The following is a 25929-nucleotide window of genomic DNA, read 5'->3' on the forward strand; positions in this document are numbered from 1 at the left end:
GATCTGCTTTTAAAGTGCAGCTTTTGCAGCTCCACACGCTCCCTAAGTGGCAGCTTCTGCGGTGCCCATGGTCCAGGTGACAGCAGTGCATCTGGAAATGAGACCCAGCGAGACCTCGCAGCTGCCTATATTTATCTTTGACTTACAAAGAAAAAAAAATTCCAAACAACCAGTTGTGTCACTTTAACCCTAGTACTAAAGAATGAAATTCTGGAGTCAATTTTAGTAAGCACTTCTTCAGCAAACATCGAATTCCAGTCTCATACCATCTGGGCGTGCGTGGGATGTTAAACCTTCAGAGACCCTCAGTGCAATGACCTGGACCGCACACATATTTCCATTTTTTTTTTTTTTCTGGTGAACAGTAAGTCCTATCACCACAGCTTTAATTACAGAAAAGAAAAATCTGAAAAAGGACTGTGCAGAATTTGGGATTGTTCCTCCTCCACTTGAAGACAAAATCATCTCCGTTACCAATTTCAACAGAAACAGGCTCAATATCTTACTTTTGAAGGAAAAGCCTACGGCCCTGAAATCTTACATCTGCATGCAAAACAGAGTATCAGCCAACCAAACTATCTTTCAGTATCAAAATTAGGTTTTCATTCATTCCCATGAGTTTGATGCAAATTGAAGCAATATTCTTTCAAACCAACACTGAGCAGTGATTAATGACAAAAAAGTTTTAAATACCTCTGTATCTGGTTTACTGCTGACATCCAGAGTCCCAAGTTCTTCAGGTCCTAGAGAAAACAGCGCTCTGTAATTGTAAAAAAAAAACCCTATTTATAAAAAAGACAATGTCTCCTCTATAAAGATTTATTGTATTTTAACTGTCAAGCATTATTCTCCCCACCCTGATTTTTGATACCACTGAGGCATTGATTTCTTTCCTTTTCCACAATGATTGTTTGATATAAAGGAAAAGTCCTCTTCAAATAAGTCCCCAAACATTGTAAAGGCAAAACAGTCCCTTAAAAATAGAAAATAATCCATTTACTTTAAATATGCAATTGAATCCACCCACCTCTACACGATGAACCTTTAAGTCCCAACAGAAGAATGTTTATAACTTTTTTCATCTTATTCTGTTCATTCTAAAAGCAGGTGTCAAATCTGTGCAAAAGCATGCACTAATGTAATAAAAAAGACGTGAATTAAAAACATTCATGTTAGCAGGATTTTTGCTCCATCCTTTGGCTGTTTTTATGCTTCAACAGAATCCTTCTGCTCTTGGATTCCAGTGGCAGGTCTCCTAGTCCTTCTTTTATTTAAATCAAACAAACAAAACAGATTAAAAAATTGGCAGTGATTCAATATGATTATGCTCAAAGCAGGCCCAAAAAATGCAGATATTAGAAGTTAGAGCTTTCTGCTGTCAGAACACTTTGCAAAAATCTTCATTTTCTCTTGCACCTGCATTGGTCTGAGAAGAAGAGCATCAACTCCAAATCCAGAGCATCTGACTTGTAATAAATGTGAAAATAAAGCACAATATATTCACCTGGGTATTGCTACAGCATCTTGTTTACTGCACAGAAACTGCTGTCTGTGAGCAGACAGGCTTTGCTGCATGAAGGTTTTAGAGTAAATATTTTCTCATGTCCATAGTGTATTATGGCTCAGGCTTCAATTCTGCAAACACTCACACACCTCCATAACTCTGTTCATTCACCTGTGCCCGTTCTTTTTTGCCCAGAACTGATTTTCCTATAGAGAACTAAATTTCCTGATCATAATTTTGATGTGTTAGCTGCTCATTTTATTGCCTTCCCAGTTTTCTGCGAATGTGACAAAGTACAGCACGTAACGTGGAAAGGAATTTGACTCGGGATGCACTCTGTGTTGGCAGGAATTTGAAGCCATTGTGAATGCCTCTGGAGAACATGGCATTGTTGTCTTCTCGCTGGGCTCCATGGTCTCTGAGATTCCTATGAAGAAAGCCGAAGAAATTGCAGATGCCTTGGGCTCCATCCCTCAAACGGTATGGTTTCCCTCTCCCAGTTCCAGCACAGCAATTTAATGCTCTTTTTAAATACAGTACATGATTACCTTTGCTTTTTGGTGTGCTTGGTCTTCCCTTCTTTCTCCTGCTCCCTGATGCCAGAAGGAAGTATCAGCCCAGCTGCTCCGCAAGACAAAACAGGTTTTGTGCATCGAGGAAGTTTTTAGCTGTGCTTTTCAAACCCACTGAGGAGCAGCAAGAGACCAGTTGCTGAGAACTGATGTTGTGCTTACTTGTCTTGACAGGTTTTGTGGAGATACACGGGAAAGGTGCCCCACAACCTGCCAAAGAATGTGAAGCTCATCAAATGGCTGCCACAGAATGATCTTCTAGGTAGGTCTGAGATACCCTGACTCCAGCGTGTTTCTTTTAGTCTGATACTGCTGCGGTAAGGCCCCATTAGCATCATCTCTGCTGAGTCCCTGTATCACTGTGGGTCACAGGATTTACTTTTGGCCTTTGCTGTTTAGAAACTTATCTGGTTGCGACTTCAAATTTGCCAAATTATGGAATACCACTGTTTGGAAGGTGTTCCAACGCTTCACTACCCGTCAAAAACGGTGGTCTTTACCTCTGACTGGCCAGCTGTGGGTTTTTGTCCTGTTTTTGTCTACTGGACTGAAAATAAAATTTAAGGAGCCCGAGAGAGCATTTCCAGATGGGTCATCAGGCTTTTCAAGTGGTAAAATAGTACATGCTGTTGGCAGGAGTACACTTGTTGGTTAGACAACAGGACTCAGCTGTGGGCCATCTGAAAAGCCAGCAAATGGAAGACATGGTAAAAAAGTAAGTGATGGTAACACCTGTTAGCACAGGACTGACTAGACTTTTAACTTGGAATCAAATACATCGCATTTCAACAAGCAGGTGCTCACTGCTGCCTTCCTACCCTGTTTGCCCAAAAATAAGGCCGGGTCTTACATTAATTTTTGCTCCAAAAGACGCATTAGGGCTTATTTTCAGGGAATGTCTTATTTTTCCATGAGCAGCAATTTACATTTATTCTTGAACAACAACAAAAAAATCAACATTTATTCAAGTATAGTCACATCTCACATTCTGGAGCAGCATTATAACTCTCCAAACGCTGATTTCCATCATGGATATCTTATACTCTATTTCCTTTTTCCATGTATGACAACCTACCCATATTCAAGAACAAAAATCAACATTTTTTCAAATACAGTGATATCACCATCTTCTGGAACATCATGATAATTCAGCAAACCCTATCTGTCCTGCTGCATTCTATAGCAAAAAAAGTAAAATTAATTGGCATGCATAGCTGCCTGGACTCTATTTAGATTGATGGTTTTTTATGAACTGCACCTAGGGCTTATTTTTTGAGCAGGGCTTATATTTCGAGCATCTTCCAAAATCCTGAAATAGCATGCTAAAGCTTGTTTTCAGGGTAGGTCTTATTTTGGGGAAACACAGTAATGCTGCACCAAGCCTGGACTGGCCCAGCCGGCACCTCTTTTGCTGCCAGTGCTGGCTCTCTCTGTGATCCGCTGTGATCACACCTGTCACGCACAATGTTGCTCCTTCTCACTGCAGCTGCCCAGCTCAGCCTCTCTCCCTTGGGCTTGTCCATTTCTCTCACAGCAGCCCCCAGCTACGTGACCTCTCACCCAAATTCAAAGTCTCTACTGCCTTCTTGCACGTATGAGAGGAGAGCAATTCTTATCTCACGCTCCCCTGAACCCAGCAAAGTTTAACTAACCAAGAAACCCTTGCCAAAAAGCCAAGCCAACCAGGGAGCTGCTGGCAAACTCTCAAACACTCAGAAACACCTCTAAGGTACTGATTAACTTCACCCTGCTTGTCCTGCACTTGCCTTTGCAGCCAGTCCCTTCACATTAAGGGTGTACGAGGTTTGGATGGCAAATTCTTCCAGCTGCAGAAGGAGGAGAGGACTTTTTCCTAACAGCTCTCTGTTTACCCCTTGCCAGCAAATGCAGAGTGGCCAAGAAATAAAAAAAAAAAACAAGAACACACCAACCCACCTCCCACCGCCAATAAAAATTAAAATACTTTTAAAAAACCCAGAACAAAAGAAAACAAAACCAAGACCAAAACAAAAAATTTTCACGAGAAAACACTGTTTACTAAACTGGTCATCTTCCCAATGATCAAATGTGTGTTTTATATAAATCTGGAAATAACATATTTCAGTTATTCATCTTTTTTGTGCTTACATTTTATAACACCAAAGATTAGGAGAGTACTTTTTTCACTTCTATCTGAGAGCTTTTCCCCCTCAGTCAGCCTCTCTCAGTGTCTCTTCTTGGTGTCATTGCAGACTGTGGAGATTCCTGCCAGCTCAAAGAGTTGGCTCATCGGCCCTTTCCCTTTATCCTGAGAGTGTCTTGTTCTGTCCTCGGAGAAATTATCTGAACATCCGTGCTCAAGAGAGAAGTCTGAATGAATCTGACTGGCAGGTTGAGGAGCTAGTTCTCCATTGAACGCTGAGGAAATCCAATGACTCAGCACAGAAAGGGGTCATGGCATTTGGCTTTACAAATAATGAATAATAAAAAAAAAACAACCCACAACCCAGAGCACTAAATCATTAACTAGACAGAGAAGCACAATTCAACAGATAAGCCAATCGGCTTCCTTCAAAAGTGTCTCCAAGCTACAGTTTAAAGAAGGCTTTCACAGTGTGCACTCTCACCACAGGAACATGACTTTGCGGCTTTGCTGTGCCTGGATTTTTATCCTCCTCATTCCCAGCCTCTCAGATGGAGGGAAACTCCTGGTGGTGCCCATGGATGGAAGCCACTGGCTTAGCATGAAGCCTGTGGTTGAAAAGCTCACCGAGAGAGGACATGAAGTGGTGGTGCTTACACCAGAAGTAAGCTGGCAGGTAGGAAAGACAGAGGCATACACGGTAAAAACATACCCAGTGTCTTACACAGTAGAAGACCTGGATAATGGCTTTCGTGACTACCTTGCTGCTCACCTGAAGGACTTGCCTTTTCCGCTGAACACTCTAGCGATGTACAACGCCTCTGTGCACGTTCTCCATATATTATTTGCTCAGTGCAAGGACCTTTTCAGGAACAAGGAGACTTTGCAGTACTTGAATCAAAGTGGCTTTGATGCTGTCCTAACCGACCCCGTGTTTATGTGTGGAGCAACAATTTCTAATTATCTTGCTCTTCCGTTTGTGTTCTTCATGAGAGGATTCCCTTGCAACTTACACTACGAAGCAGCGCAGTGCCCAAGCCCTCTGTCTTACGCTCCGAGACTATTCACCTTCAACTCAGACCGCATGACTTTTTTCCAGAGAGTGGAAAACGCACTGGTTTCCCTCCTGGAGCTTGGGTACTGTAACGGTTTCTACAAAGAAGCACTAGTGTTTTCCTCCGAAGTTCTTCAGAGAGATGTATCCCTGCTAGACATGTTCAACTCTGCTTCCATTTGGCTTCTGAGATATGACTTTGTGTTTGAGTACGTCAGACCAGTGATGCCCAATATGGTCTTTATTGGAGGTATAAACTGTGCTGAGAAGAAACCACTGCCTAAGGTATGTTCTTTTTCCTCCAAATTACACATTTTGCAATGGAATGTGATTACAGCTTGTCTGGAAATTTAGTGCTAATTAAGTTTTATACTTCTGGTAATGATTTAATGCAGCCAGATTTTTGCAGTTGTTTTGCACAGGCTGAAATCAAATTATCATCATGGAGGTAGGTGACTTATTTGAATTAATGAGGATTTTGGGGCAAGTCCAACAAGAAATGGACTTCATCGGCCAGCTACAAATTACCGTCCTCTGTGAATGTATATTCACCGACTACGTGCATTTTTATTTTGTTTTCCTGGAGTCTGACATCGTTCTTTGACCTGACCAAAACCCAAAGACCACGCTCTGAGAGTCATCTTTTGTTTTTAACTCTGTGCTCAGTAAAGTCAGTTAAGTTGCCTTGTCTGTGTTTTCATGACTTGTGGCTTCCAAACTAGGTTGTTTCTGTTTGTAGGTCATGGTGAAACATAAATGTCCTGTTGAAATGGGAAGAATTAATCTGAAAGAGTGTATTTGGTGAAATACACTTGTATGGAAAACTCAGCTAAGTTTTCATACCTGTTTGTTGACATTTGCTTTTATCAGAATTGTTCTGCAGGGTTTTTAAACCTAATCTAGAAATTTAAATCTATTTTGATAGTTACTATATGGTCTCTAAAGAATTAATAGCACTGGACACTTCTTTCCAGGCACAAAGCAGGACACAAATCTCTTTCCTATGATAGGAAATTACTGCCTTGCTTCTGAATTGTGGTCACACAATTTCACTGTACAATTGCAGGACAGCAGTTTTGAGCTGATGTTTTTTTCATTCTTTCACATTCCTTTCATACTCTTTGACAGGCTTCTGCAGAGCCCACTGAACCTGATAAAGAATAACATTGTAAATTCAAATCCTAGAATAATATTATAAATATGACATTGTCTTACTTTAGGCTCAAGAAACTGTTGCTTCATAGGTTGAGATTTAAGATGTAAATTCTTGCTGGTTGCATGACTTAAGTCTTTACTTCTATATCTGAAGGTCTCAGAGCTGCAGTTTGTTGCTTACTACAAGGGTAGTGCCATCCTGCCCTCATTTTATACCTGGCATCTCCCATCTTCACACTGACATTTGTCATTTGGTGGAAACCACATGTTCCAAACCTTGAAAGTACTTGCGTATCTTCAGTCCACCTTTTACAGCAACATGTTCTGCAGAGAGCAGAAGAATTTCTCCTTTTTCACTTCAAACAGTGCTCAGTAGCAAGGCAATAATGCAGCAGAGTGTAAACAAATGTGAAGTGAGTCATGCATGGGGAAAAAAAAAAACCAATCTGCTTATCCGTACACAGTAGTAAACCCTGGGCTGGTCATGACTTTTCAGAAATACAATTGTATTATTAGAATAGATAGTTCTCTGAAACACAGTAGCCCGTTATTCAACAAGAAAACAAAAAGGATGACCAGAAAAGGGAGAGAGAACAAGAGATTGAAGACGCATTTTATTTTCTCAGACGAGAAGCTTAAGCCACAGACCTTTCAACACTGTCCACAGTTTTGCACAGGCAGAAAAACCAGGCGCTGTGGCCTCGTTCCAGAAGAGGACTCCTCGCTGCCATATCTCACACGGTTCTGTGGAGAACCTGCACCAGGCTGCTGTGGAGCTCCTGCCTCTGCAGAACTGGGCAAGCGTGTCTTATCCAGCACCGAGCTGGGAATTAAATCCCGCGTTCCCTGACCCTCCTGAGCTATAAGGATCCTCTCCATCCTGCAGTGCTCTTGTGTAAAAGGAGTGGGAGAACATGCGACTACAGGACTGGACCTGGGGGAACACAAACTGCACTAATTGACTAAGATAACTGCAGTGGCTGCTGCAGGCTGGGCTTCCTCATGTCCCACTTCGCATAGGCATCTGTCTCAGCAGCAAGTACATATTCATTAACAGACACATCAATCCACTTGCCAAATCCCAATGTGTCTGGAAGACTGATAAAAGGCTCGCAGGAAGTCAGAGCCGGTATCTCGGCTGAGCAGAGGTCCCATGCCAGCATCAGCCTCTAATGACTCCAGAAGGACCTGAAGGCTGGCAGGATAAATGGTCCCTCATTAAGAGAACATTGCAAATGAACTCAGACTGTGAGCCCTGAGACACTTTTGGCCAAAGTTACTGTGAAGTTGCTATTTTGTGCAGCGTGTAAGAACAAAATTTGATCAAAGTTCAGAAATGTAAGCTATAGCAGCCTTTCAAAATGCTTCTTGTATTCATGTTACTTATTCAAACAACTTGTTAACTTAAAACATTAAGTTTTGGTGGTGCTAAGGAAAAAATCCTTGCAAAGGGCACCTGTACCCCTTTCTAGTTTGAAGGGTGTGGTGCTCGTTATTAATTCCTGTGGTATGTGCAGGTGAGCAGCATAGAGTAGTTGGAGAAACAAAGGGCTCAAAGAGTGAGACATTAAGTTTTAAGTTAAGTAGTGTTTAAGTAGGTAGTTAAGCAATGGAGAAGTAGAGCTGAATAAAGACCCTGTGGTTTGTCCCTCCAGCACAAGGATTAAGCAAACAGGTCCTGTTCTGAAACCCTCCTGCCAGAGCCAGCAGCACCTAGGACGCTCTGATAAGGAGGCATTCCTAACTGGTCCTCTGAAACATGCAATTAAAGCAGAATACAAAGACTTTGACAAGAAGCCGAAGAATACAGTAAGCAGTACCAAAGCACGCACACATACCTGGTACACAAAGCAACACTTTTTAAAAGCCTGTTCAACACAAAAGCCACTTTGTGAGACCTCAGAAGGGACCCTGTTGTGTCTGCGGGTACTGTTACTTTGCTAACCAGACTAGTACAGCTATAGGGGATCTCTTCATTTTCAGCACTGGAGCAGTAGTCATCACACTGTTCATGAACCAAATGCTAGGGTTGCTTTTTTCATGCAATATTCAAGGTGTTGATGAACCTAGTGACAGTTCAGAGCAGCCAGCTGTCACTGTTTATGTTTTTGTAAAGGAAGTTGAACACTTTTAAAGCTGACAATAATGTTCATCTGCTTTATATTGCAAAATCAAAATACACAATACCAGACAATACAATCAGCACTACTTTTGAAAAAGAAAGTTTAGCCGTTGTGCGTTGCACATCTTTAGTGTGCAGTATATATAAACCTGAAACAGCTGCTTTAACCAAACACGTCATCTCCCTGTCCTCCTCAGTCTGCTTTTGTCCACATCCCTGTGCCTCTCATATTTTGAAGAGATATTGAAAGAAGCTGGAAAACATAGTTCTTCAGTGTAGAGTTCTCACTCTTTGAGCCCTCTCTTCCTGGCTGTCAACATCTCATCACTTCTGTGGGTTATTTTTCCTCCAAAGTCATGCTAGCCAAACTACATTCTATCTTATCCTGTGCTGGCAAATGCCAGTGTCTCTGCATAGCTATGCAAAATATAATAGGGGAAAGCAGACAGGTTCGCATCAGCAACTACCACTCTGCATTTACTGGAATCCCTTTGCCTGATGCAGTTTAGCATTAAAAATAAAAAAATAAAAATAAGAAGAGTAGGTTCAGTTGCACAAGGATTCGTCCATATATAAGCCTCATCCATCATACAAATCCTGGGAAATGAAATTAGATCATTGCTTGTGCATTTTAGCAACCTGATCCTGTTTGCAAGACCCAGAGCACAAGGAGGCAAGCAATCTCACCTACCAACAGGAAAACAAATCCAGCACTGAAACCAACATTTCCATGCTGTCTCAAAAACATTTAGTTTAGTTTTAGTGTTGCTCATACAGCAAGTGGCTGCTGAGGTATCCATTTGCTATATCCTCTTTCCTTAGTGCCACTCACTGTTTTCTGCTCAGGTTAGAAGAAATCCACAGGTCACCACCAGTCCCAGTCAGAGATAAGCTCCAGCACAGCAATGCTCCTTGCCAGCTCAAAGAGACAGCCTGGAGTAACCCACACAAGTCCTGTGGTGAGAGATACTCCTGGGAGGAAAATAAATCGCAGTCCTGAGTCACCCGAGCTTCAGCTGTGTTTGACATAAAATATCTATCCTTCAGTACCCAGCAGGAAAGCTTTACCTCCTAGATGCAAGAAGCAGCCACAATACAAGAAGTTCTCTCTTCTTGAGCCCTTTGTTCCTTCAACTACTCCATGCTGCTCACCTGCACATACCACAGGAATTGATAACGAGCACCACACCCTTCCAACCTGAAAGGGGTAGAGGTGCCCTTTGCAAGGATTTTTTCCTTAGCACTACCCAAAAGACTGCTCTGGCATTGCTTTTACTTGCATAAAGACAAAACATTCCTCCAGCAAAGCCTTGAGGGCCTCAGTTCACTGCATGTTCCCAGGGGATGGCAGTGAATGCCGGCAAAGAAGGAGTCACACCACCCTAACAGAGCTTTAGTGAAAACACTAACCAGGGTATTACCACCTATATTTTTTATAACAGCCCAGAAATCAGTTCCTCTCTCGGGAGACATGAACTCCACCGATAGCTTGTGCCTTCCTGTGAGTGGATTCAAACCCACAGGACTGACTACCAAGTTCCTGGCTAATTTAACCAAGAGATGACCCCACTTCTCATCAAAGTTGGGGCTTTCTATGTGTATTATCAGTGTGATTAGTAAAAAATATTATAGCTCCTCCTAAATTTTGTCTTGCTCACAATATATAAAAAGGGTTTTCAGGACAGTGACCAAGACCAAGGCTCCTTCTTTGTATCCCCAAAAAGTCTCCAATGGCCTCCTTTGCATTCACTTGCCCTGAAACCATCATTTAGGTGGTTTTTTGTTTGTTTGTTTGTGTGTGTGTGTGTGGGGGGTGTGTGTGTTTTGTTTTGTTGTTGTTTTGGTTTTGGGTTTTTTCTGTGGTTTTTTCTTTTTTTCTTTTTTTTTTTTTTTTTTTTGTCTAGTAGCATGGAGAGAAAAGCCAAACAGGACTGTTCTTCTCCTCAGATTTGGAATTGCATGGTACATCCTGGTAGCTGTGATATATTCATAGGACATGCAGTATTGACAGCTTCCAGGGGGTGGGAACCTATCAACCTTCACAGACTGGTCAGGTGTTCTCAGGCTAGCCCATAAAAGAAATGGTGTTGCAATTTCCATTCCTTCTGCTGGGTGTATTTTACAGGTTGCCTTTTGAAAGCAAAACCAGGTTTTTCTCACTGGGTACCTACCAAGTCAATGGCATTAACTACAAATATTATTACATGATGACAATCCCACTCTTCTTAGTTTCACGAAGGAAGGAACGTGCTAACATACTTTCAAGCTTGAAAATTAATAACAAGTACAAAGATGGACACCTCTTTTCAAGAGCAGTATGCTCCCATTTCCTGTATTGCAGTTAAATATTGACAGATAACCACAGTGATACTGGGAAGTTAAACGTTTACTTGTGCAGTCAATAAGTTTCCTGCAGACAAGTTAGAGCTTGCATGGATCTATGTCAGATGTGTACAGAGCAGAACTCTCCAGTTTACTTCCACTGAAATGGGTCTTCCATTTCAGTGTTTTTACCAACATACTGGGATATTTCTTCTTCTGGTATCATCTTTAATCTTTGCTGAAGGTGGAAAGATCCTGGTGGTACCTCAAGATGGAAGTCACTGGCTCAGCATGCGCCCAGTGGTGGGGAAACTCCAGCAAAATGGACATGAAGTTGTTGTGGTTGTACCATCAACAAGTTTGTATTTGAAGCCAAAGGAGCCTCAGAATTATACAGTGAAAGAATATCCGGTACGTTACACAGAGGAAGATTATTCTGTTATGCTCAAGTCCTTTGTTAATGCTCATATTTCTGAAGAATCTATTTTGAATAAAATTATTTCAATACATCAAGGCACGTTAGAAATTACCAAATTATTTTTGAGCAACTGTGAGAGCCTTTTTCACAACAAAGACATGATGCAGTATTTGAGAGAGAGCAAATTTGATGTGGTTTTCACGGATCCAGTTCTGATGTGTGGACCAATAATTGCTGAGTATCTTTCAGTGCCTTCTGTGTACTTCTTGCGGGGACTTTTTTGCGGTATGGATTCTGAAGCTACCCAGTGTCCAACCCCTCCTTCTTATATCCCCAGACCCTTCCTAAATCATTCAGATCAGATGACATTTGCTCAACGCGTGACGAACATGCTAGTCCATTTGCTGGAGGTCATTTACTGTAAGCCTATATTATTTCTATTTGAAGAACTTGCAAATGAGATACTACAAAAGAAAGTGACAGCTACAGACCTTCTACGCCGTGGATCTGTTTGGCTAATGAGATTTGATTTTGTGTTTGAGTTCCCGAGACCGGTGATGCCAAACATGGTTTTTATTGGAGGGATAAACTGTGATCAGAAGAAAAAACTGTCTCAGGTATGAAATTTCGTTTTGTTTTTATTGAAAAGGCAAGAACATAAATATTTGAGCATCCTTAGATCAAAACCTAACTGGCAGCACCTTGGTATTTAAAGATAGAAAGCTAATGAGAAATATTGCATGATGCAGAAATGTTATTTCCTAGTATCCAACATTCAGGTTAAATCATATGCTGGCAAACCCAATGTCTTATCAGATATGAAAATCCAAGTGACATGTAACTTTAATGCAAATAATACGCTGTTTTGTTGAACTGAAGCTCACCTGAATTTTGGTGAGCTGCAAACTTTCTTTACTAACAGGAGCCAGACGTAGTAGCTTCCATTTCATCGAGGTTTTTTATGCCATGTCCATCTCCATAAGAGCTGTCCCTACAACCAAGACCAGGCTCCAAGGACTTGGCTATATTGCTCTGAAAGAGCCTGAAGAACATCCATAAGCACAGTCTGCCCTCTGTCTGCCCCATGGTGTCATCCCTTTCCAGCTGTCTCGTGGACTGTCCATCCATACTTCTGCGTACCCATTTTCCTTTCATATACTTTGAAGGTTATAGGAAATAACATTTTAGCTATTCATCAGTTCTTTTTCTGTCATATCCATCTGCCAGATTGATTCGTTTACATCCTTCCTATTATGTAAAGGTGTCAAGGAAAGCCTTTTAAAAATGAATCTGCTCCTTCTTTTGTAGGCTATTTAATTGTTTTTAAGCTTTTCTGGGTGGGGATGCCTTCTATAAATTCCCATTCAGGCTTTTGGATATCAACCACGTCTCTGAATCAAGTACAGCATATTCTATAGCAGTCAGAAGAGCAGCAAAGAGATATTCAAGTATTGCAAGTATTAGTGAAACGGAGTGGTGTAGAAGAAAGCCCTAATATCCTCCCCTTTTGTCCAGATAAGTATGTTTAGTGCTTGTGTTGGCAGTGGCAGAGCCTGTCCGCTTACCAGGACAGTCTCTAATGCCACTGGGTTTACTCTGGCTGGTTATATATGTTCAAATGAAGGAGAGTCGCAAGGAGTCTTTCAAAAGGACATGGAGTCAGGAGTGGGAAAATTTGCCAAGGGGTTATTAAAGACTCAAGCAGGTATCTATAAATGCCCCACATGGGATACACATGACTGTCTGTCTTCATCTGTCAGTCTAGCTTGAAGACATCATCTTCTAGTGTTCATCTGACAGCCTTTTCAGAGGTTATGAGCAGCAGATCTGTTTCTGCACATCACCTTCTCCTGGGCTGTTTGAAAAATTCCCATTAAGTTAGTCCTATGTTGTAAACTGGGGACTGTTGTAAACTGGGGACTGTGCATGTGATGGAGCTGTCTGTTCTTTTTGGAGGGCATGTTCTCAATAACATCAAAGCTTTCCCACCAGGCTAGAGAATATAAGCATGCAGAAAGCTCCACCAGTAATGTAGAGCCCTGAATGTTCTGGACAAGCAAATTGTAACCCAAAGGCACCTGCCCAGCCACCTATTTTTAAATTTTTATGATGAGAGATTATCATCAACATCTAAAACCCCAGCAGTTTACAATCAAGAAGGATCAGAGTCCATTAACTGTTTCAGTCATGAAGTAAACAGACGTGGACCATGAACTCATGGGTTCATTATTAGAAACCTGTTGTTAGTTTATGTTATCTGAGGTACAATGGTGACCTGCTGTTTTGCAATTTAGTTTTATACTTGGTAAGAGGTTAGATAGATATATAGAGATGTGGAAAGATTTTCTGTTGGCTACTTATCTTTAAAAAAAAAAGCATGTTTGCATCAATGGAAAAAATAATTCATTTTTTCAGTTGTACCAACTGGTTTTGGTTATTAAAAAAAAGCAAAACCCAAAACCCAGGTACTTTAACATTGATTCCTCATATTTATCTTTACTATAAGTTATGTTTTGCTGTACAACTTGCCTTAGCTGCATTAGAAAATACTTATTAAAAGAATATCAGTTTACTACACTCTGTGACAACTCTGTCAGCCTTCAGTGACGTAGAGAACTCCAATACTAGGTGGAAAAAACCTAATTTTGATGCACGCTTCCTAGACTCAGTACTACCATGTGGGGTAATCCCAGCAGTGTTTTTGCCCATCTGCCCTGTGGATGTGTTTCCTTCTGGGGTTCCCATGTATCTCAGAGCACGCTGTCAGTAAATGTCATGTCAGTAAAGGTGGCTGGTGGGAAGAAGTGTCATGGACCTACTATGGGAAGGAGAAGGCTGTGGCAATGAGATGTACTCACGGCTTAGGAGAGTGAAGTATATGATGGGAAACACACCTTTCTCATGCTCACACAAGCCCGCTTCTGAAGTACGAACCTCCTCCCCAACCTTTTATAATCATTAATCACCTAGTGCAACTGCCATTGTGTGCAAACATGCGAGGGCCCGAAATGCCAGACAAGCCAAAGGGCAAAGCAACATCAGAAAGCGCTGTTTGCAGAGGTGGACTATAGCTACAAAAGCTTGTGAACCCACCCGGCTCCTCTGTGCATGAGTCCCTGCCTGTCGGACTCGCAGCATGTTGCTGGCAGTGCTGCTGCCACTCCTGTGCCGTCTGGGCGCTGCCACCGCCGGGAAGCTGCTGGTGATCCCCATGGAGGGCAGCCACTGGCTGAGCATGAAGGAGGTGCTGGCTGAGCTGGGCGCGAGAGGCCATGAAATAGTCGTCGTCACCCCAGACAGCAGGATCCTGATAGATTCCTCGGAGATGTACAAAATGAAAATGTATCCTGTGCCTTTCAAAAAGGAAGACATGGAAAAACATATGCGCTCACTCAGTGAAAACTGTTTTAGTGAAGAGCCCTTCCTGACGAGATTTGTGAATACCTGGGTTCATTTCAGAAAGACTGTTGCCATGTTTGAAGCCTTCTGCAGTTCCTTACTGTACAACAAAGAGATTATGAAATACATCGAAGAAAGTAAATTTGACGCCATCTTTACAGATCCTCTGACACCCTGTGGACAGATAGTTGCTTTGCACTTCTCTATCCCTACTGTTTTCTTCTTGCGGGGCATCCCGTGTGGTATAGACATTCAAGCTGCTCAGAGTCCAGACCCAGCATCCTATGTCCCACGACTTTTCTCACTCTATACAGATCATATGACATTTCCTCAGAGAATGAGGAACTTCTTGCTCGCCACTGCAGACCATCTCACCTGCAGTATATTCTTCTCACCATTTGAAAGCCTGGCCTCAAACTTTCTCCAAAAGCCAATGACAGTTACACAGCTTTTAAGTCATGGATCCATTTGGCTGAAGAGAACTGACTTTGTCTTTGAATATCCTATGCCTGTCATGCCCAATATGGTTTTCATTGGAGGCATAAACTGTGGACAGAGGAAACCATTATCTCAGGTCAGTGTCTGGCTGGGAAAGGTATAACATGGGAAAAGTTCTGGCAGTCATACACCTGTACCATCTGAGTGAGGTCCAATGGTGTGTTTGATATGGACATTTCTTGCCTAAAGAGATAATTTAGGTTAATGCTTTCTCTATAGCCAAAAACTGAGTGGAATGGTGGACCAGGAGAACGAGATGTGATTCCATCTCCCTTCCTTGGGTCTGCCCAACACAGGGATTTCGTTCAATGAGGGGATCACATGCTATGCTATGTTCAGTTCCAGCTGAAGTCAGGTACACAAACAGCATCTCACCCAGGAATTAATGCAAAAAATGCACTAAATTGCTTTGTTTCCTAGAAAGGATAAAGTTTTATCCTTTGTAAATGCTACTTAAAAATAAACAGACTTTCTTCTATTTTTCCCTTGAACTCTTTTCACTTGCCAGCCTTCCTTGAGTCTTAGGGGATGGATTCCTCCCGCCTATCACCACTCCTACTCTTCCCCCAAATTCATGGGCCTTTGTGAACACAAATGAGTGAAGCTTCACAAGAAAACAGATTTGCATTTTACAAGCCTTTTACAAACCTTGCCAGAGCCAACCTTAACCGCCCTCAGGCTTTGCTTTACCCCTCCCGGTACTTCACCTGATGCTGCCCATTGAAAGTATTGCCCATTTCTGTTGAGCTGCTAGTGTTCAGAACTTGCTGTTTCACAAAAGCCTTTCAAATTACCACCAGCCCCCTACACCGCTGCTTTTATGAGAGGAGTTTTTTTCCTATCTGTTCTGTCCATCAGAGCTGCTTAAGGGCTCCTCAGGGCCAATCCCAGGCAGATCCTCCAGGAGTGGCCATGTGGCAGCTCCAGATTAAAATCAGACTTTCCTCTGAAGACAAACTCACTCTCATGGTGCTCAGGGGATAAAGATCATAGTCCAGCAGCAATATTTATTGCAGAAGTACTGATTCTTCCATCCTGATTTCTTCTTGTCTTCCACCTATGCCTCTAAATCACACAGTTACATCTCACGGAACAATATAATCCTGCAGGTTGCCAAGTTTATCAGAAATACTTATTAACTGCTCAGACACCGTCTCTTACTTTTAGTTTTTCATCTGAAGTAGTAACACCACCTCTTACCATTTAAAATCCATTCCTGGCCTGAAACAAGAGGGCTGTTGCTGGCTATTTCTGTCCAGGCTTTCCTATATTTAACTAGGTACAAGAAGAACTGAGTGGCTTTTCCTTTCTGTTGCTCCTGAAGAAAGAAAATAAATGAGAGCAGCACAGAGATGTAGGTCAGGATGAAAACAAAGAGGTATTGTGCTTGACAGCACAGATTCAGGGGTTTTCCTTTGCTGATACAAGCCTCTGCTGCAATGTTGTTTATTGTAATAAATTTGTACCTTGTGGTGTCCCTGGCCTCAGTGCTGAGCTCTCTGTCAGTCACAGAGCCTCCTCCTTAGGATTTGCACAGATATTGTGCTGTATAGTGGCATAATTTTATAATTAGATTTAAATATAAACTTGACAACCATTTCAGAACAACTGTAAAATGCTTATCGAAAAGAAAGGGAAGAATGAAAGCAAGAAAGCCATTTTAACATCTGCAAGCGCAGTTACTTCCAAGTGCCAGCACTATTCAAAGACTTGCGATATTGTTTTTACACAGTCTGATTGTATTTTCAATTCAACATCCATCAGCTCAGGGAATGAATCAGAAAGGATTCATCACAAGGCTGCCTCAGATACCAAGCCCAGTTCTGCCCAACCCAAGCTGATTTATCACTGTTCCTTAAATGACTCATCAGTGCCTTGAACAATGACTGGTTTTGCTGGGAAAACCAGATCATTAAGGGGAATGCAAGAATCTGGCAAGGGGCTGTGGGGTCTCCTGAAAATCTGTTATGTCAGGGCAGATGAGCCTTGGATTTCTAGCAACATGGCTCATGTAAGTAAATCCAGTTATTTAGTTTCTATAGGAGTTGTGGTTTTCCTGTCTCTGTTTTGCTTAGCCCTTGGTGGAAAGTTGTTGGTGGTACCAATGGATGGGAGTCACTGGCTCAGCATGTGCTCATTGCTGGTGGCCCTCAGCCAGAAAGGTCATGAAATTGTTGTTGTCGGACCAGAAGTAAGCTTGAACATGAAGGCGTCTGAATAACACTCTCAAAATGTATCCAGTACCTTTAACGAGGGAAGAACTGGGAGGAAGCATGCATTCATTTGTGAATGATCTTTTTGAGAGAAGACCTTTTCTTCAAAGGATTGCTGCGCTTTATGAAGAAGTTCAAGTCATCTCCAGTCTCTACATCTCTTCCTGTACCAATTTACTGCACAATAAGGATCTGATGCTATATCTTGAAGGGAGTGAATTTAATGCTGTTCTCACAGATGCCATTGTACCATGTGGACAAATACTGGCTCTGCATCTCTCTATCCCATCTGTTTTCTTTTTGCGGGGACTCCCCTGCAGTTTTGATTTGCAGGCTACCCAGTGACCAGACCCTCCTTCCTACATCCCAAGAACATTTACAGACAGCTCAGACCCCATGACGTTTCTACAGCATGTGGAAAACTTATTTCTGAAATCATCAGAATCCTTTCTTTGCAATTTTGCCTATTTGCCATTTGAACTTCTGGCCTCAGATGTTCTCCACAGACCAGTAACAATGAAAGAGCTCTTAAGCCATGGATCTATTTGGCTTAAAAGAATGGATTTTGGTTTTGAGTATCCCATGCCAGTGATGCCCAACATAGTTTTCATTGGAGGTATAAATTGTGGAAAGAAAAAGCCCTTATCTCAGGTCAGTGATTTCCTTTATGAAGTATGTTAAGCTTTGAAGGGAAAAGGCTGTTTACAAATGCTCTATGTATAATTGTATACTTGAGTTTGTGGGATTTATACTTGCATTAAGGTATACTGTAAAGACAAAACAGGTGAAAAACTGGGTTGATTTTAATTCTCTCCCACTCTTGCAGGTAGTCTTCTATAGCATTAGCAGGATCTAAGCATTTTTGCTTATGCAGTTGTTTTCTTTGGGCGAGCTGGAAGTAGTTTATCAGTGCACTCTCCCTAACAAGGCACACACCCACCAGTGAGGGTGATCCCCAACTTAGCAGGCAACTCTGCTGCTTATTTTTACCAGATCGGTATTATCTGAAACTATTTGTTTTACTTTCACAACTGATTTTTAAAAACAATGAACCTTTTTGGTTAGGAGAACCACCCTTCCATAATCTAGAAATAAAGTGTCATGATGCATGACTAGTTGCTTTGTCAGTCTAGGCTTATCCTTCTATTGTATGGATTCCTTACGCAATTTTCTGCAGAACCATTGGAGGTTTTCGTAGCTGCTACCCAGCACTGAGCCATCTGCAGCAGCTCACACTGCCTTCTGAAACGTTTCCCTGCAAAGGGTGTACCTAGAAATCCAGTAATTTGGTAAATGTCCTTAAAAAAGTTCTAGTGCATACCATCAACCTCTATCGTAAATTACACTATGGTCAAAATTACTTATGTGCAATAATTATTATAATTATGTCTGATTGTCTGCAAATCCTGTCTATGCATTAGTGTTTGCTTTCGTGACCCTAGAGTGTGCTCTTCCTAGGCTGATCCAGAATGGAATTTCAAAGTTGCTAATCCAGTTTTAAATGTATCTGGCAAAACAATATGCCTTTATCCTTCCTCCCTCCAACTCCTACTTCATCCTTCTAAAAAGAGGCCTTTCAGGGAAATGAACTTCGGTAGCCAATTTTCCATTTCCATTACAGTGTCAAGATATAGAACTGGATAAGAAACCAGACCATTTCCTATGTGAAGCATTAATATTTTTCCAGCCTTTAACAAATAAAAAATGATTTGGACTGGTAGGAGGGGAAGATTTTCCTTATACTGAAAATCTTTGTTTGGAAAATTAATGATCTGTTAATTGTGGAATTATTGTGCATTTTTGAGCAGACCATTTATTTAAGGATCCCACATTTTCTTAAATCCTAGTGTTCCTCCACTACAAAGAAGTGGGTGTTTCCCAGTTTAGCTGCCACTCTGATTGTTGTCTGCCAAATCGGCTGTACCTTAACACCCCTTATTCCATCTTTGCCATACACATAGTTATACATTTACCACACAGCAAATAAATCTAAAGACCACTCAGAGAACCACAACACAGCTTGCTTAAAAGCACAGAGCCAGGAATATTTTATCTGGGCAGCACATGACATATCTCCTGCACTTGCAAAAGGTTCATCCAGAGGGAAGAAGTGCAGTCCCACCCAGAATCAACCCTGCCTCCTTCCTAGGACACACTTTACTGTTACTCTAATAAAAATTGATAGGGTTTATTTGGTGCATCCACCACGCACCACAAGCCTGTGGGCTTGGCTGGAATTAAATGTTTATTACGCAGCCCTTTATCAATTAAATGATTATACATTTACCACACAGCAAATAACTCCAAAGATCAAAAGTTAGACAGAAGCACAGATTGCTTAAAAGTGCAGAGCTGGTGCTCTTGCTTCAGTGTCACCAGTGGTTTTCTTTGTGGGCAGCACTCACCAGGTTTCTGCAGAAATGGTCCCGGTGCTTAGTGCTCATGCACGAGTCACGGCGACGCTGGTTCTGCTCCTGTCCATGCTCAGCTTGGCTGCTGGTGGGAAGCTGCTGGTGGTGCCGGTGGATGGGAGCCATTGGCTCAGCATGCGGGAAGCGTTGGATGGTCTGAAGCAGAAGGGACATGAAATAGTCGTCGTTGCACCTGAAGTCACTCTCCACATAAAGCCGACAGATAATTTTGTTATGAAAATGTACCCAGTGCCTTACACACAGGAAGAGATGCATGAATCTTTCGAAGCATTTGTACAAACAGTACTTGAAGAAGGAACTTTTCTGGAAAGATCTCTTAAAATATACAAGAACATGAAAAGATTCTCTGATCTTGCACTCTCTAGCTGTTCACACTTGCTGTACAACAAAGAGCTTCTCAGGTATCTCAAGGAGAGTCAGTTTGATGCCGTCCTTACAGACCCTGTACTACTGTGTGGGCCGATACTGGCTGAGCATCTTTCACTCCCGTCTGTGTTTTTTTTGCGAGGCATACCATGTAGTTTAGACCTTCCAGCCACTCAGTGTCCCAGTCCCCCTTCTTATGTCCCCAGGATGTACACAGATCTTACAGATCACATGAACTTTCTCCAGCGAGTGAAGAATCTAATCTTTGAAATACCAAATTATTTTCTCTGTGATTTTGCCTTTCAACCATACGCAAAACTGGCTTCTGAATTCCTCCAGCGGGATGTGACTGTGGTGGATCTCTTACGCCAGGGTTCCATTTGGCTCTTGAGGTTTGATTTTGTGTTAGATTATCCAAGACCTTTGATGCCCAACATCATTGTAATTGGAGGAGTAAACTGTGCTCACAAGAAGCTAACACAGGTGGGTCATGCTGTGTTTTTCATTCTTGCTCTGATAGACGTACGTGTTCACAAGTGTGGAATTTTGTATTGCAGATAGGAATCAAGTTCCTGTTTGAGTGAGTTAGGCAAATACTCATGAAATAAATTATTTTTCTCTACTTTCTTCCCCACTTTCCATTTTCCCATTAGGCAGCTATACCTTTTCCCTTATAAATTATGCTCAGTTGATGCTTTTTCATTATGTGTACTTCAAGCCATTTTGTGTAACGTTGAGTAAATTGGTACTCTCTTCCTTTGTGAGTGGTAGATGAGCAGCAGGCACGTCTGAGGGGCTGTCAAAGCCTTGCAGTCAGGTATAATCCATACAACTTTGCAAGTCATTGCAGGGTCTGCTACTTACTGAGAAAGGCACATCAGGCTTCTGTCCTGGTGCACCCTTGCTGCCTTACCACTTGTTTCTTTGTCAATGAACTTGTCTGCTTCCCAAGGCTATTTCCAAAGCTGGAATCAGCAGGAGTGCTGCAGGTTGTGGACTCTGAGACTAAGAAGCACTGTCTCCATGTACAAGGTTTGACCGTAGTGACGGCTATGTGAGATCTGAGAGAAAAGTCAATCTCAATTTGCCTGAAGGGGCTGTGGTGGCCTGGCAGATTCTGCTCAAAGGCAACAGAGCTGCCAAAGCTTTTCTAATAGAACCAGGCAGAGCATATCTGGCACTCTCACCACATTTACTATGCAACGATGTAGATTACTGATCTCTTGTTCTCCAGCCTTTAATCTAAACAGTGATTATCCATTTACCACACAGCAAATAACTCCAAGGATCAAAAGTTAAACAGAAGCACAGATTGCTTAAGAGCACAGAGCTGGTGCTCTTGCTTCAGTGTCACCAGTGGTTTTCTTTGTGGGCAGCACTCACCAGGTTTCTGCAGAAATGGTCCCTGTGCTTAGTGCTCATGCACGAGTCACGGCGACGCTGGTTCTGCTCCTGTCCATGCTCAGCTTGGCTGCTGGTGGGAAGCTGCTGGTGGTGCCGGTGGATGGGAGCCATTGGCTCAGCATGCGGGAAGTGTTGGATGGTCTGAAGCAGAAGGGACATGAAATAGTCGTCGTAGCACCTGAAATCACTCTCCACATAAAGCCAACAAAGAATTTTGTTATGAAAACGTACCCAGTGCCTTTCACGCATGAAGAGCTGGATCGCACTTTCTGGAGAACTGGCCAGAATGCGTTTGAAGAAGGATCTTTTCTGGAAAAATTTTTTAAAACACGTGAACTACTGAAAAATTCCTCTGCTTTGTTCCTGTCTACCTGTTCACACTTACTGGACAACAAAATGCTTCTCAGGTATCTCAAGGAGAGTCAGTTTGATGCCGTCCTTACAGACCCTGTTCTACCGTGTGGGCCGATACTGGCTGAGCATCTTTCACTCCCGTCTGTGTTTCTTTTGCGAGGCATACCATGTAGTTTAGACCTTCCAGCCACTCAGTGTCCCAGTCCCCCTTCTTATGTCCCCAGGATGTACACAGAACTTACAGATCACATGAACTTTCTCCAGCGGGTGAAGAACCTAATATATGACATCCCAAATTATTTTCTCTGTGATTTTGTTTTTCAACCGTACGCAAAACTGGCTTCCGAATTCCTCCAGCGGGATGTGACTGTGGTGGATCTCTTACGCCAGGGTTCCATTTGGCTCTTGAGGTTTGATTTTGTGTTAGATTATCCAAGACCTTTGATGCCCAACATCATTGTAATTGGAGGAATAAACTGTGCTCACAAGAAGCTAACACAGGTGGGTCATGCTGTGTTTTTCATTCTTGCTCTGATAGACGTACGTGTTCACAAGTGTGGAATTTTGTATTGCGGATAGGAATCAAGTTCCTGTTTGAGTGAGTTAGGCAAATACTCATGAAAGAAATTATTTTTCTTTACTTTCTTCCCCACTTTCCATTTTCCCATTAGGCAGCTATACCTTTTCTCTTATAAATTATGCTCAGTTGATGCCTTTTCACTATGTGTATTTCAAGCCATTTTGTGTAACGTTGAGTAAATTGGTACTCTCTTCCTTTGTGAGTGATGGATGAGCAGCAGGCAAGTCTGAGGGGCTGTCAAAGCCTTGCAGTCAGGTATAATCCATACAACTTTGCAAATCATTGCAGGGTCCGCTGCTTACTGAGAAAGGCACATCAGGCTTCTGTCCTGGTGCACCCTTGCTGCCTTACCACTTGTTTCTTTGTCAGTGAACTTGTCTGCTTGCCAAGGCTATTTCCAAAGCTGGAATCAGCAGGAGTGCTGCAGGTTGTGGACTCTGAGGCTAAGAAGCACTGTCTCCATGTACAAGGTTTGACTGTGGTGATGGCTATGTGAGATCTGAGAGAAAAGTCAATCTCACTTTGCCTGAAGGGGCTGTGGTGGCCTGGCAGATTCTGCTCAAAGGCAACAGAGCTGCCAAAGCTTTTCTAATAGAACCAGGCAGAGCATATCTGGCACTCTCACCACATTTACTATGCAACAATGTAGATTACTGATCTCTTTTCTGCAGCCTTTAATCAAAACAGTGATTATCCATTTACCACACAGCAAATAACTCCAAGGACCAAAAGTTAGACAGAAGCAGAGATTGCTTAAAAGAGCGGAGCTGGTGCTCTTGCTTCAGGGTCACCAGTGGTTTTCTTTGTGGGCAGCACTCACCAGGTTTCTGCAGAAATGGTCCCTGTGCTTAGTGCTCATGCACGAGTCACGGCGACGCTGGTTCTGCTCCTGTCCATGCTCAGCTTGGCTGCTGGTGGGAAGCTGCTGGTGGTGCCGGTGGATGGGAGCCATTGGCTCAGCATGCGGGAAGTGTTGGATGGTCTGAAGCAGAAGGGACATGAAATAGTCGTCGTAGCACCTGAAATCACTCTCCACATAAAGCCAACAAAGAATTTTGTTATGAAAACGTACCCAGTGCCTTTCACGCAGGAAGAGCTGGATCGCACTTTCTGGAGAACTGGCCAGAATGCGTTTGAAGAAGGATCTTTTCTGGAAAGATTTTTTAAAACACATGAACTACTGAAAAATTCCTCTGCTTTGTTCCTGTCTACCTGTTCACACTTACTGTACAACAAAGAGCTTGTCACATATCTTAAGGAGAGTCAGTTTGATGCTGTCTTTACAGATCCTTTCCTACTCTGTGGGCCGATACTGGCTGAGCATCTTTCACTCCCATCTGTGTTTTCTTTGCAACTCTTACCATGTGATTTAGACTTACAAGCCACTCCGTGTCCCAATCCCCCTTCTTATGTCTCCAGGATGTTCACACCTTACAGATTGCACGAACTTTCTCCAGCGGGTGAAGAATCTAATATTTGACATCCAAAATTCTTCTCTCTGTGATTTTGCCTTTCAACCATACGCAACACTGGCTTCTGAATTCCTCCAGCGGGACGTGACTGTGATGGATCTCTTACGCCAGGCTTCCATTTGGCTCTTCAGGATAGACTTTGTTTTTCATTATCCAAGACCATTGATGCCCAACATGGTCATGGTTAGTGGAGTAACTTGTGCTCACAAGAATCTGACACAGGTGGGTCATACTCTCCTTTTTCTTGTCCTTCTCGCAGGTTCTCACGTACCCTTGAAAATTCGTAATGTAGGTTTAGTTAGAAAAGTCTCTTTCTGTGGGTAATTGACAGTAGAAGGATTTCAAACTACTATTTCTTTGCAAAGAGATACCAGTGCTTGTTTCAGTAAAGACATCCTAATGTCACAGTATAAAGACAGATAAAGAGCTGTGTCTGGAATTAGCTCTGGGAAACTCGCCATTGGCCTTGTGCCTCTGCCCAAAGCCAGCTTGGACATTAGAGCAGGTTGCTCAGTGCTTCATCACCCAGGGCTGTTGATGTGCTGCAAAGGCAGTCCTTCAACACATCCTGTGGACCAACTTGTCATTGCTGATTTCCTCTACATTCCTGTCTTTTTTTCTTTAAAGGAGGATTCTCTATGCTTTGAATTATCATAGACCCTTAAATACTTTCATTTGGAAGGTCACTTGCAGGGCTCTCAGCCAGCCTCCTAGTCAAAGCATATCCAGTTCAAATTGCTCCATTCTATGTCATGTTGAATGTATTTGAATACCTCCTATGACCATTATAGTGAAAACACTTTAATATATCTAAAATTTATTATTGTATCCAGTTCCAATTTTCCATGTGGCTGCTTGTGTCTGTTGCCTCTTGTCCTGTCACTGTGAGTCCCTGAGAAGAGCTGGGTTCTGTCTTCTTTATGCTCTCCCACAAGGGGAGTTGAAGACAGCAGTACGATCTCCTGTCAGCCTTCTCTTCTGAATCCTGAGCAAGCTCATGTTTCTCAGTGGTCCCCAGCCCCTAACCATCCCCTTGGCTTTTGCTGGACCTGCTCCAGCACACCAATGTCTTTCTTGTACTGGAGAGCCCCAGACTAGGTACACATTTTCACATGTCTCCCAAGTGCTGAACACAGAAGGATCACCTCCTCAGTCAGCTGGCTGCAGTCTCACCTGTATAGCTCAGGACAGTATTGTCTCAAGGCTGCAGGCCACACTGCTGATTCTTATTTATCTTCTTTATCTTCTTGTCCACAAAGACTCCAGGTAATTTTCTGCAGAGCTGCTGTCTGTCCATCTGGAGCACAGGCTGTCCTGTGGCACTTAAACAGGCTGCAGAAAGGGACTGTATTAGTGCCTGAATCTCCTTCCTCTCAAATGAAGTGTTCTTAGATGTTATAGTCCTTCTTGCTGGCTTATTAGAATAACTTTTTTTATTGTACCCTATGGAGAACCTTTTTAGGACACACTTGGTATTAGCCTTGAAATGTGCTTGTCACACCCAACTACCTTCAGCAAAGGTAGACATCCATGAACCAGATTTCCCATCACTCTTATCTGCTCCACGACGACTCTTCCAGGCTGCTGCACAGCACGAAGAAACCGTTCAGAGCTCTCTCTGATCAAGTCTGCTTCATTTGGAGTCTGAAACAGTTCCTCTTCTCCACCCAGAAACTGCTCTTTTTTAGCTACTGTACCATTCCTTTATCTTGTTTGGATTTGTAAATTTGCCAACTTTTGGCATCCACCTTTTCCCTTTCCATGCAATATTCCTTAATGACAGATAAAATCTGCTTGGCCAGGCACTTCTTCAAGCACAAACTGCAGATATCTGCTTTTCTAGGTTTATCTTGAAAGTTTTCACGTGCCTTCACATGTGCTCCCACTGCTTTGTTTACCAGGGCCTATTTAATTCACCCATCTACCCCTTGACTATCCATTG

General features: G+C 42.5%; 2 protein-coding genes and 1 long non-coding RNA gene across 3 annotated transcripts in view; 2 read left to right on the forward strand and 1 right to left on the reverse strand.

The window, feature by feature from the left end:
• Positions 1-1576: 1576 nt before the first annotated feature.
• Positions 1577-25929, reverse strand: part of LOC309441630 — a 32330-nt gene continuing 7977 nt past the window's right edge. The window contains exons 2-3 of the long non-coding RNA XR_014184438.1: positions 2053-2286; positions 1577-1931 (exon numbers count right to left, since the gene is read on the reverse strand). This is a non-coding gene — a long non-coding RNA (uncharacterized lncRNA). The remainder of the gene's footprint in view (positions 1932-2052; positions 2287-25929) is intronic.
• Positions 4240-25929, forward strand: part of LOC309441623 (UDP-glucuronosyltransferase 1A8-like) — a gene marked incomplete at its 3' end in the record, with an annotated part of 29714 nt that continues 8024 nt past the window's right edge. The window contains exon 1 of the mRNA XM_082056452.1: positions 4240-5537. Within this exon, the coding sequence (XP_081912578.1) occupies positions 4692-5537 (846 nt within the window). The 5' untranslated portion in view covers positions 4240-4691. The remainder of the gene's footprint in view (positions 5538-25929) is intronic.
• LOC309440958 (UDP-glucuronosyltransferase 1A1-like) lies at positions 19800-20761 on the forward strand (the record flags this gene model as incomplete). Its single annotated transcript, XM_082055263.1, has 2 exons — positions 19800-20660; positions 20735-20761. 2 exons carry the CDS (start codon positions 19800-19802, stop codon positions 20759-20761), a joined length of 888 nt encoding a protein of 295 aa, XP_081911389.1.

The sequence above is a fragment of the Streptopelia decaocto genome, assembly GCF_964273445.1.
Source record: "Streptopelia decaocto genome assembly, chromosome: 6".
NCBI classification, from domain to species: domain Eukaryota; kingdom Metazoa; phylum Chordata; class Aves; order Columbiformes; family Columbidae; genus Streptopelia; species Streptopelia decaocto.